We start from the raw sequence: 13,148 nt of genomic DNA on the forward strand, positions 1-13,148 counted from the left end.
TGGGGGGAAGTATCACTCCAGGCTCAGAGACCAGTCATTGGGCTAAGGCAGGTATACAGATAGCTCTACCGAATACAGTGTGATAATGCTAGATGCTAGTATAGGACAAAAGCACTATTGCAAGGAGTTAGCTAACTAAGAAGTTGGAGAGAACACAGTCCACAAGATCACCTTCATTTCTGACACCCACTGCGAGAGTTTAGACAACTGCTGAATTAGAATAGTCCACAGGACCACCCTAACTTCTGATGCCAACTGCAAGTCCAGTGTCCCCAAGACCACCCTCAGGGTTTGATAATTCACTAAAAGGACTCAGCAGAGCTCACTGAAAGCTGTTGTAATCGTGGTTACAGCAGGGAAAGGATACAGATTAATATCACCCAAAGGAAGAAACACACAGGGCAGAGTGCAAGAAATACCAAATATGAAGCTTCTAATTGTCCTCTCCCTATGGAGTTGGAACAGTGTTACTTTCTCAACATCAGTTGGTGATAATATGCATGGGGTATTGCCAACCAGGAAGGGTTACCCGAGCCTGGGTATTCAGTTTTTACTGAGACTCTATTGTGTACACATGGTTGACCGCCCATGTAGCTGATCTCAATCTTCAGTGTCACCAGAGGTCTCCGGTTACCATGTGACCCAAAGCCCCACACTGAAGTACATCATTGGTCTTCGTGGTGTAGCCAGTCCCCACTTTAAGACTTTTCAGTATGGCCAGCCTGTACCCTAAATTATGTTACACTGTGTGAAGACCCAAGGCCTCAGGCAAACAGTGACACTCCTATCAAGCATGATATTCCAAAGGCTTAGAGATAACCTCCCAGAAGCCAATGGCAAAGGCCAGACCGCCCTTTCAGAAAGGTTAATTCTTAACTGTACAACTGTTTTGTCAATTTCTTCTTTCTGCCTGGGGCAGTTTTGATTGGACTTTTTGTTAGAAAAAGGACGTCTTGCCATTTTTACCATTCCTATGCTTGTAACCAAAGGCAGGAGCCTTGCTGTGGAAGTCTTTGGGTAATCCAACTTGGAGAACATACCAAGTATTGATCTGTCCTCTTTGACCCACTTTCAGTGCACATTCACTGCTACCAAGCCCAAGGTCTGGGTAGCTGATGACTTGCAAATGTTCTGAGGATATGGTCCATAAATTGGGTGCTAGCTTATTAGGTAAGCTTTAGAATAAAAATGTAAAAATATAGCAGTTTACATGTGGCAAAAGTTGTGTGTGTGTGCAGTTTTTTTCCTGAAAGAAACTGCAGAGTACATGGGGCAGTAGAGATATTTTGAATGTCAGCTACAGGACCTTGAAGACTGTGAAGTACTGTGATTTAGTGATCACAATTTTAGTAATGCCCAGAGGAGCTCTTTGTGACCAAGAAGCACAGGCAGGTTGGGATGCGTGAGCTAGAAATGGCTACTGTCAGTTTGCTTCTTTCTCCCCAGCAATCCCATTCTCTGTGCTTTTTTGCTTCTCATTCACTGTCCTTCCTCACTCCCTTGAATACTGGACCCCATGGCAGTGAGTGTACTCATGAAAAGCTGTGTGTAAATAGGATTTTTGCAAATAGGTTTTATTCTAAAATTGCTGGAGGCACTCCCTATTAGTATGAATTCTGTTGAAAACTTCGACAAAGTAAAAAATCTCTTTGAAACTGTTGATCATCACCTCATTGTTTAGCCAAATTTTTCATGAGATGTCTTTTGTAATGGAATGGGCTTTTCCATTGGAAGTAAGTTTTCTTTTTTCCTTTTTTTTTTTTTTTATTAAGATTTTACTTATTTGAGAGAGAGAGAGCAAGAGAAGGCATGAGTAGGGGAGGGGCAGGGAGAGGGTAAAGCAAGATCCCCACTGAGCAGGGAGCCTGACTCAGGGGCTCTATCCCAGGACCCCGGGATCATGACCTGAGCTGAAGACAGATGCTTAACCGACTGAGCCACCCAGGTGCCCCTGGAGTGAGTTTTCTAGATAAATAAATCCCTTGACAGGAAGTTATTTTTCTTTGCTTTGTATACCTTTAGCCAACCCTCTTTCTATTCAGATATTATAATTCCTAATCTACTTTAAATTAGGAGACCAGACCACAAAGATTGTTACAATGATATTTGCATGAAGTGTCAGTAAACCTGGGGCCCTGTTATGAATAAAGCATATTAATATAGAGGCTGAGCTAACCTAGTCCCAGACGGGTAAAGTTGGTAAATAGGTGGCTGCCAGAGAAGTACAGGATATTTAGGATATACATGTTACATTTAGCATTATACTATAGTTGAGTTGTTTCATTTATTCCTAAAGAAGTTACTGTTGTCTTTTTTTCCTTTTTCCATAGGAGCTTCCATGTACCAGTCTAAAAAGTGAAGGTATGACTGGGAACGGGCAAGAGGGAACATTCTGGGGTAAAAGTAATTGTTCTCTATCTTGATAGGGGTTTGGGTTATGTATTTGTCGTAATTCAGTTAAGGTTTGTGTATTTCATTGTATGTAACTTTTACCTGAAAAGAAAAGTAAAAATCATAAATTGAATTCTAGTTAATGAAATGCTAAAGTTAGGGTAAGTGTACCCATATCTGCAGTTTACTTTGAAATGCATCAAATATTAAGATAAATTGATTGGTAGATAGAATAGGTGGATATGTGAAAAAGTAATGGTAGAATTTCAGTAATGGTCATATGTAAAGTTGTTTCAACTTCTTTATATGTTTGAAAATTTTCATAATAAAATGGTGGTAGTGGGGGTGAAGGTGAATAATACCTAATGCAGCAAACTTTTTACACACTGACTCTGATGCTTGATCCCCATAAGGCTTGATATGACTGTTGCATACCTGGAACAGGTACTCAGCCAGCAGCCTTCTTAAACTTGAGGACTATGGTGTTCTTTCTTCCTTTGTCCTTGATCCTGACATTCCATGCTATTACGATTCTGTCCTTTGCTAACCATCTCATAGTCTTTTGTTTAACCTTAAAACCTTTTTGGAAAAGTGATAAAAGTTAAATAGAAGTTAAATGTGTACAAAATTAAAGCTCTTATTCTGGCCAGGAAGAAAACTGTATTGGGTTAGGATGCTTTTGTTTGCAGGTATCGAAAACCCAGGGAAAAGTAACATCAGCAATAAGGGAGTTTACTGTCTCACATAATAGGAAGTGTGGAGGCAGAACAAGTCCAGGCTTGGTTAATTCCAGCCTCACTGATTCCAGGACACCAGGTCAGCTTCTCTGATTTTTTTGATTTTTCCATCACGGGTGTAAGTTAGCTACAGCAAGTCCATACATCATACCCAACATCATCTAAAGGAAAGAGATTCTTAAGCTTCCCTTCCTTCATTCCCCCCACCCCCTCCCCCACCCCCGAGAGAGCAAGTGGGGTGGGGGAAGGGCAAAGGGAGAGAGAATCTGAAGCCAGTCCCCCACTGAGTGCAGAGCCCGACTTGGGGCTTGATCTCACAACCCTGAGATCATGGCTGGAGCCGAAATCAAGAGTCTGATGCTTAACTGACTGAGCCGCCCAGATGGTCCAAGCTTCCTTTCCTTCTTAAAGAGCAAGGAAAACAGTTCTGAGAGGTTCTCAATACACTTTGTATCACATGCTCCTGCCTAAACCGGACATTAACAAGGGGAATGAAATGAACAGGCTAGATAGACTATTATACTATATTCACACCTGGAACTGAGGAGCACATGGGCACCCAATTTCTGAACAAAATTAAGGCTCTGTTAGCCTTAAGAAGGTGGGGAGTGGCTGTTTGGGAGGTAACTGGAAATACCTGCCTTAAGCCCACAGTCAAAATTTTGGTTATTAAAAAACGTAATTTGAAAAAATTACGTTAATACACTTTTAAAGTAAAAAAATAACAGCAGTGTAAAGTAAAAAGTGAAATATACCCTAACCCGATTTTCCCCTCCTAGTTCCACTTCCCTGATGAAACTTATTAGTTTGTTGGGTCTGGGTCTTAGATCTTTTTCTGTATTCATATAGATGTATACACATGCCCATTAGTTTTGTTTTTTCTTCTAAACTTAGATTTATAGTAAACATGCTGTTTGCAACTTGGGTCTTTTTTTTTCCTCAGTAATATATCAAAGACATTTTTCCGTGTCAGTGTATATAGCCCTCCCTCTTACAGAGTATTCTGTATGTGGGTATGCCACAGTATAGTTCACCATTGCCCTTTGGGTGGTCATTCAGGTTGTCTCCAGTTTTTCCCCATTACGAATAATGCAGTAGCCATCTTGTCTGACATTTTAAAACTTTATGATGAAATATTTCAACCATAAGTGAGAGTAGAAAGATTAATATAATAAACCCCTAAGCACCTGTCACCCATCATCCATTATCAACATTTTGCCTGTCTTATTTCATCCATCCCTCCCTTCCCTACTTTTTATTTTCACTAGAGTACTTTGAAAACAAATCTCAAACATTATTTCACCCACCTAGCACCTAGCCCATTTTTAAAAATTGAGATAAAATTCACATAACCTAGAACGGGCCATTTTAAAGTATACAATTCAATGGCATGTAGTAAATTCACGGTGTTGTGCAGCCATCACTCTCTGTCTAGTTCCAAAACATTTTCATCACCCCAAGAGGAAACCCTGTATCCATCAAGTTTTCATTCCCCACTCACTCCTCCCTTAAACCCCTGGGAACCACTAATCTGCTTTCTGTCTCTATGGATTTACCTGTTCTGAGTTTTTCATATAAATGGAATCATATAGTATGTAACCTTTTATGCCTGGCTTCTTTCACTTAGCATGTTTTCAAGTTCATCCATGTTGTAGTACATATCAGTACTTCATTCCTCTTTATGACTGAATAATATTTCATTTTATGGATATATTGCAATTTATCCATTCATCTCTTAACAGACATTTGGGTTGTTTCAATCTTTTGGCTATTATGATTAGTGCTACTGTGAACATTTGTACACAAATTTTTGTTAAAATATGTGTTTAAAATTTTTTTGGATAGGGGCGTCTGGGTGGCTCAGTCGTTAAGCGTCTGCCTTCGGCTCAGGTCATGATCCCAGGGTTCTGGGATCGAGCCCCACGTCGGGCTCCCTGCTCCGGGGAGCCTGCTTCTCCCTCTTCCACTCCCCCTGCTTGTGTTCCCTCTCTTGCTGTGTCTCTCTCTGTCGGATAAATAAATAAAATCTTTAAAAAATAAAATAAAATTTTTTTGGATATATACCTAAAAGTGGAATTGCTGGATCATATGGTAATTCTGTGTGTAATTTTTTGAAGAATTGCCACAGCAGTTTTCTGTAGCAGCTACATCATTTTACATTCCCATCAACAATGTATGAGGGTTCCAGTTTTTCCACATTCTCTCCAACACTTATTTTTTGTTTGGTTTTGGTTTTGGTTTTTATGTGTTTTTTTATTATAGCTATCTAAATATATATGAAGTGGTATGTCATTATGGTTTTGATTTGCATTTCCTTAGTGACATTGAACATTTTTTAATGTACTTTGCCATTTGTAATCTTCTTTGGAAAAGAGTCTTTTTAAGTCCTTTGCCAATCTTTTAATTGGGTGGTTTCTCTTGTTGTTGAGTTGTAAGAGTTCTTTATGTATTTTGGGTCCTAGACCTTTATAGATAGATGATTTGCAAATATTTTCACCCATTATGTAGACTGTCTTTTCACTTTCTTTTTTTTTTTTTTTTTAAGATTTTATTTATTTATTTGAGAAAGAGAGAGAGAACACATGAGGGGGGGGAGGGTCAGAGGGAGAAGCCGACTCCCTGCTGAGCAGGGAGCCCAATGCGGGACTCGATCCCAGGACTCCAGGATCATGACCTGAGCCGAAGGCAGTCGCTCAACCAACTGAGCCACCCAGGCGCCCATCTTTTCACTTTCTTAATGGTGTTCTTGGTGCACAAAATCTTTTAATTTTGATCAAGCCCAATTTCTGTTTTTTCTTTTGTTGATTGTGCTTTTGGTGTCCTAGCCACTTTTTTTTTTTTAGCCACTTTTAAAACTATATATGTAGGAATGATTTCTTTTCTTTTCTTTTTTTTTTTTTTTTAAAGATTTTATTTATCTTTAAAAGAGAGAGGGAACACAAGCAAGGGGGACTGGGAAAGGGAGAAGCAGGCTTCCCACCGAGCAGGGAGCCCGATGCGGGGCTCGATCCCAGGACCCTGAGATCATGACCTGAGCCGAAGGCAATTGCTTAACCAACTGAGCCACCCAGGCACCCCAGGAATGATTTCTTAAGATAGAATTACCACTGAAATTTTTGATAGATACATATGTACATCAAAAATTTATACTCCTATCCACTGAGTGTGCCTTGTTCTCTCTACACCTTCACCCATACCAAATATTAATCAGTCTCCCATTGTCTTTTTTTGACAATCTGACAAATGAAAAATATCTTTTTATATTTATTTTCACCATAACTAACTTAATTATCTTATTACATTTGTATTCAGCTTGTAGTCACTCAAATATTTGTTGAATGAATGTTCATACCCTTTGCCCTTTTTTTTTTCTTTTTAATTGGCCACAGCAGATGCTACATTTATGTGTGATAAGCGGTGTAACAAGAAACGGTTGTGTGGACGGCATAAATGTAATGAGATATGCTGTGTGGTAAGTGGACCTATCATTAGGTACAGTCAGATATCTAGAAGCCTCAGCCATCTGGAATGTAGCCCAGATTTAGAAATCACTGGGAGGGACCCCTGACCAGCAGTGAGAGAGCTGCCCAGAGAGACAGGCCTTTTTAGGCCCTAGCCAGGTCAGCCTGTGGCAATATGGAGGAAGAGAAAGAAGAAAGAAGGCCTCAGGCTCCAGAGCCCAAGATCACCAGATGAGCAGATAGTCCTCTGCAGGAGATTATGTGCTGTCCTAACACACAGACTGGGCTGGTCTTAGGACTTCAGGGTTTGGGTTTCACATACAATGTGGATCAGGTCAGTAGGCAAAATGAGTAGGGCATTTTTGAAAGGAGCTATTTTCAGTTATCTGAAATAATTCACTTACATGGAACTAAATAAAGGAAGCACTCCCTGGCAGCACGGTATTACCATGTTGTGCGTGTGTGTCTTGTGTATAAACAAGGTAACACAGTGCCAATACCAAAGTAGTGCATGTATACACACCTATATACGTATATTATACATAATTGTTATTTCTAAAGTTTACATATTGATAAGATAAAGAGTGATAAAATTGGACAACGTACCAAGACTTATAAATCAGTATTCGAAAGCTTAAAGACTTCCTCTTACTATTGAAAATTTCAAACATATACAAAAGCAGAGAGATTAGTATGAGTCTTAAATACCCAACACCCAACTTCAGTAGTGATCAGTTCATGACTAATCTTATTTCATCCACATCCACACCTACTCCCTCTAATTATTTTGAAGCTAATCCCAGACATCATTTCATCCATAAATGTGGAGAGCTTCTCTTTTATTACTCTTCTTGTTGTTTGTGGAAAATATAAATGGAGATAATTTTACAAACAAATATGAATCTCTTTGTAGGATAAGGAGCACAAGTGTCCTTTGATTTGTGGGAGGAAACTCCGTTGTGGCCTTCATAGATGTGAAGAACCTTGTCACCGTGGGAACTGCCAGTCCTGCTGGCAAGCCAGTGAGTGTCTTCACTGTATGCTTTAAGTTTTCTAGAAATTCAGGCATAATATATTTTGAGGGATTGATTTACTTAATTTGGTATGGGTTACTGAACTAAGCCTAAATATTTCAGATATGTTGAGATGTTAAAAAAAAGTTATTCTGGTGCTGTGTTGTCTTCCCAGAATGTATAAAACCTGGGATGTAAGCAAGAATGCTAAGATGAGATCTGGCTCATTACTGGATTACTCTTAAATATCATTAACAGATTCTGTCCTCAATGGTCTTCTTTCTCTATATTAGCAGCTGTTTAGAAACTTGGTTTTAGGACGCATTTACATTCTTAAAAATTATCAAGGACCCTCAGAGCTCTTTTTATGTGATTTATATCTGTTTACCCTAGTAGAAATTAAAACATTTTTTTAAAGATTTTATTTATTTATTCAGCAGAGAGAGAGAGACAGCGAGAGAGGGAACACAAGCAGGGGGAGTGGGAGAGGGAGAAGCAGGCTTCCCGCCAAGCAGGGAGCCCGATGCGGGGCTCGATCCCAGGACCCTGGGATCATGACCTGAGCCGAAGGCAGACGCTTAATGACTGAGCCACCCAGGTGCCCCCAATTTTTTTAAAGATTTTATTTATTTATACTGCTTCTACCTCTCCTTCTGCCCCTCCCCCACTCATGCTGTCTCTCTCTTTCTCTCAAATAAATAAAATCTTTTAAGAAGGTAATATACTCATTGCATATTAATATAAATGACTTCTTTTTAAGGATTTTGTTTATTTGAGGGGCGCCTGGGTGGCTCAGTCGTTAAGCGTCTGCCTTCGGCTCAGGTCATGATCCCAGGGTCCTATGATCAAGCCCCTTACCGGGCTCCCTGCTCAGCCCTTTTTTTTTTTTTAAGATTTTATTTAGGGCGCCTGGGTGGCTCAGTTGGTTAAGCGACTGCCTTCGGCTCAGGTCATGATCCTGGAGTCCCGGGATCGAGTCCCGCATCAGGCTCCCTGCTCAGCGGGGAGCCTGCTTCTCCCTCTGACCCTCCCCCCTCTCATGTGCTCTCTCATTCTCTCTCTCTCAAATAAATAAATAAAATCTTAAAAAAAAAAAAAAGAAGAAGATTTTATTTATTTATTTGACAGAGAGAGACACAGCGAGAGAGGGAACACAAGCAGGGGGAGTGGGAGAGGGAGAAGCAGGCTTCCCGCTGCACAGGGAGCCTGATGTGGGGCTCGATCCCAGGACCCTGGGATCATGACCTGAGTCGAAGGCAGACGCTTAATGACTGCGCCACCCAGGCGCCCCAAATAAATAAATAAAATCTTTAAAAAAAAAGGATTTTATTTATTTGAGAGAGAGAGAGCATGAGTCGTGGGGGAGGGGCAGAGGGAGACACAGACTCCCCACTAAGTAGGGAGCCCAATGTGGGGCTCAGTCCCAGGACCCTGGGATCATGAGCTGAAGGCAGATGCTTAACCAACTGAGACACGCAGGTGTCCTTAAATGACATATTTTTAAAACTATTTTTTTAACTAGAAGAGTAGATGGGTTCTCATATCTGCTTCTACATTAATCTGTTGCAGTATAGAGTTGAAGGAAATGAAAAAAATCTGGCCTTACGTAGATATATAGTTGAAAAAGAGAGTATAATCGTGGATATTATTTTTTTGAAATTATACCAAAACTCAACCTCATTTCAGAAGGGACTTGAGTCCGGGGTTTTATTTTTGTTCTCTGTCACATTAAAATTCATTGGTTTTTCTTATATTTTGAATGGATCTTTTACCCATGCATGATTTTATAGCATCGCACATTGATCATTTGGAAATGAATTATTCACTGTGCTATGCAGATTTTTGAAATGGTGAAAAATTTTATGTTATAATATTAAAAATTTACACTCATTAATATAACTACCAATCTCATCAGAAAAGTCTTGGGAAAAGTATTAGGAAGTTGTCAAGCTCATAGTGGTAAATACATATTTTCCAAAATTCTGTTTTCACTTGAAGGCTTGAAAGTTGGTTTTCCTGAATTGATAGGCTCACTTTGGTAATTTTTGATAAAATGTATGCCAGATACCCAAGTCTAAATAACCATAGCTTGTCAGTCATTCTTTCAAGTAAAAATGGTATTCTAACTCACAACTCCAACAAGTGCAGTTCTTTAAAACAACCTATATTTTAGTGTGCAGCGAAAGTGCTTTATGCAGATTTCCCACTTTGTTTCACAGATTATGAATTTGTATTTAAGAAGACATGTATTTAAGAACTAAATTGTCTTTTTACTGCTTCATCAAGGACTTTCTTAAGTGAAACTAGCATTTTTTATTTATTCTAAGTGCTTGGCAGTGAGAAATACCATGATTACATTTTGGTACTACTGCCTTGATCTGTGCTAAAGCCCTGGTAGTTTTACTAACCGTTGCTTTTGTACCATCAGTGTAAATGTCAACATGGTGAAAACAAAAATAATATCTTAGTTTTATGAAAATAATTTTGGCCCTATGGACTCCCTGAAAGGATCTCAGGGACCCTTAGGCATCAACAGAGCACACTTTGAGAACTGCTGCATTAAAAGATTGGCTTAGATCAAGATTTCCCAAAATGTCTTTTGCTAGAATGCTAGGCCTACTTCATTTCAAAAAAAGAGTTGAGTCCGTGCTTTGATATAAATCACACATATGGGGGCACCTGGGTGGCTCAGTCGGTTAAGGGTCTGCCTTCGGCTCAGGTCATGATCTCAGGGTCCTGGGATCGAGCCCCGTTTTGAACACCCTGCTCAGTGGAGAATCTGCTTGCTTCTCCCTCTGCTCCTCCCCCCTGCTCATTCTCTCTCTTTCTCTCTCTCAAATAAATAATCTTTTAAAAATAAATAAATCACATACATGGATTCCATGAAAACAACTTATATAGCCCCTTTCCCTTTATCTAGCTATTTCTCATAATAAGCTTTTTGAATGGATAGACCAAAGTTTGGTATCACCACCTCACCAATAGAAAGCTGAGAAGGATTAAGTTGCCAGCCCATAATTACTTAGTGAGTAAGTAGTAGGTCCAGGACTCGAAGCCTAAGTCTCCTGACTGTATTTATAGGGCTCTTTCTGCCACATTGTGTAGCCTCTGAAGGGTTTGGTGGAAAGAGTACTGACTGGAGAAGAGCAGTGGGTGGAAGACTCTTGAGAGCCCTGGGCTTCCTAATTCTTAGTGACTTGGTTGAGATCAACAGCCAAAGGCCTGGCCTCTACCAAGACTCAGAATTGGAGAACTGTTTCCCCTTGGGATTTAGGAGTTAGGAGAGCTCTTGAGGTGGGCTGCTTGTTGGAGCTGTCCAGTGTGAGTCATCATTTTGATTTAGCTTGGGAACTGTGCGTAATGAACTTGGATGCAGCTCTGTGCTTCGTTTCAACTTCATATTTCTAGTGTGATAGGTGTTGATTATACCTGTAAGAATTTCGGGGTGGGGGGCGCCTGGGTGGCTCAGTTGGTTAAGCCTCTGCCTTCAGCTCAGGTCATGATCTTGTGGTCCTGGGATCAAACCCCACATCAGCCTCCCTGCTTAGCAGGGAGCCTGCTTCTTCCTCTCCCTCTGCTCCTCCCCACTGCTCGTGCACATGCACTCTCTCTCTCTCTCAAATAAATAAAATCTTTAAAAAGAAGAATTTTTTTGAATGGCTTCAGTGGCTCTCTGAAGTTTATATTCAAATGTATACTTTAGTATGTTTGTTAATTATCTGTGGTTTTCATAATCTCTATCCTTTTCCCTAACCAAAGGAGTTTGGGAAAAAAAGCTATATCTTTAGTAGAAGTCTCCTCTTCTCAAAAGAGATGGTCTGTAGATCTGTTGTCTATAAAATACATGTAAAAGTGTCCTGGGTTGCTCATGGACTTAGAGTTTGTTGCAAATAACATACCTGTCTGCTCCTTTGCCACCAGCTCAACTTTAATAAAATAAAAACCTTTTGTGAAAAAAGCAGTCCCCTAAAAGAAAAAAAAACGCAAGCCAAAAAAAGTGTGTGTGGTCTGTGTCTGTGTAAATATGTGTGTGCACATTCCAAACTCAGAAAGATTGTTTTATTTCACCTGCCTCTCCATCAGGTTTTGATGAACTAACCTGCCACTGTGGTGCGTCAGTGATCTACCCGCCAGTTCCCTGTGGTACAAGACCCCCTGAGTGTACCCAGACCTGTGCCAGAGTCCATGAATGTGACCATCCAGGTGGGTCCCACCTCCTTACTCCGCACCTCACAGCTTGCTTACACTGTGTCATTTTGGATGTTGCATGACAGTCTTCAGTGCTCTGAGGTCGTGTTGTGATGGCCACCCCTTGTTCCCTGTTCTCGGGCTACTTCTGTGAAGGTGGGTCTGTGATCTGGGCCACAGCTGGGAATCACAGTGCCCTCCATCTCTGTACTCTGTGGATGTCACACACACCCAAAAGGCTGGGAGAACCTCCAGCTGGTCTTACCTTTCAGGGACTTTTCTTCTTTTCTTGTTGCCTCCAATTTGGATGTATATTTCAAGGTTGAGCATCTCTGCAAAATTGAAAGTCACTTGTTTTTTGTGGTTGCTGTTGTTATGGAAGTAATGTATGTTTATTGTATAAAAAGAAAGAGAGTGAGATAAAATCAGTAAAGTCAAAAGATTGGATTTAAATCATCTATTATGCCAGCTTGTAGGAATTACACATTAGTATGTATTTTTCAGGGTTTTTTTTCTATGGGCAAAAATATATATATTTGCGTTTTTTTCCTTCGCGTAAAATAAAAGTGGGATCCTACTGATTTTATTTTAATTATTTTCTTCTCTTATTATTGTATTTTGAATCTCTCTTCTTATCAATGAATATTTTTCTACAATATAGATTTTTTTAAAGATTTATTTGAGGGCGCCTGGGTGGCTTAGTTGGTTAAGCGACTGCCTTCGGCTCAGGTCATGATCCTGGAGTCCCTGGATCGAGTCCCGCATCGGGCTCCTTGCTCGGCAGGGAGTCTGCTTCTCCCTCTCCCACTCCCCATTTGTGTTCCCTCTCTCTGTGTGTCTTTCTCTGTCAAATAAATAAAATCTTTAAAAAAAAAAAAAGATTTATTTGAGAGAGAGCGCACAAGTAGGAAGGGCAGAGGGAGAGGGAGAGAGAATCTCAAGCACACTCCCTGCTGAGTGCAGAGCCCAATGTGGAGTTCAGTCTCACAACCCTGAGATCACGACCTGAGCCGAAACCAAGAGTTGATGCTCAACCAAATGTGCCCAGGTGCCCCTCTCCAGTATAGATTTTTAATAATTAATGGAGTGTGCTTTACATGGATGGGCCATAACTTAGTCTCATGTTGCTGGACAATTAAGTTGTTTCCAATTCTTCTCTTATAAACTGCTGTAGACACCAGACCAGTAGCTACTTAACATCACCCATTTTCTGTTACTGGCTTTCCTCTGGGACCATATTGGGCTCATCATTTCATTTTACCAAGTCCCAGAGGCAAACCTGAAATAACTCAAGTCACCAGATTTGGCACTTACACTTAATCTGGCCATATGAATCAGACTGACAAATAGACAACCAG

General features: G+C 40.3%; 1 protein-coding gene across 14 annotated transcripts in view; it reads left to right on the top strand.

The window, feature by feature from the left end:
* The window catches only part of NFX1 (nuclear transcription factor, X-box binding 1), an 89,075-nt gene that overhangs the window by 39,484 nt on the left and 36,443 nt on the right, over window positions 1-13,148 (top strand). For 12 of the 14 annotated variants that reach the window (XR_010407673.1, XR_010407674.1, XR_008506730.2 and 9 more), the window contains exons 11-14: window positions 2,331-2,361; window positions 6,518-6,600; window positions 7,503-7,611; window positions 11,686-11,805. Coding sequence is in view for 8 of the 14 variants with exons in the window: in XM_064579365.1 (XP_064435435.1) it covers window positions 2,331-2,361; window positions 6,518-6,600; window positions 7,503-7,611; window positions 11,686-11,805 (343 nt within the window). In the remaining 6 variants the exon portion in view is untranslated. The remainder of the gene's footprint in view (window positions 1-2,330; window positions 2,362-6,517; window positions 6,601-7,502; window positions 7,612-11,685; window positions 11,806-13,148) is intronic. The other 2 variants (XM_064579366.1, XM_045882537.3) reach the window with 1 other exon arrangement.

The sequence above is a fragment of the Mirounga angustirostris genome, unplaced genomic scaffold, assembly GCF_029215605.1.
Source record: "Mirounga angustirostris isolate CCGP_5_RB_7025 unplaced genomic scaffold, mMirAng1.0.hap1 SCAF_15, whole genome shotgun sequence".
NCBI lineage: Eukaryota > Metazoa > Chordata > Mammalia > Carnivora > Phocidae > Mirounga > Mirounga angustirostris.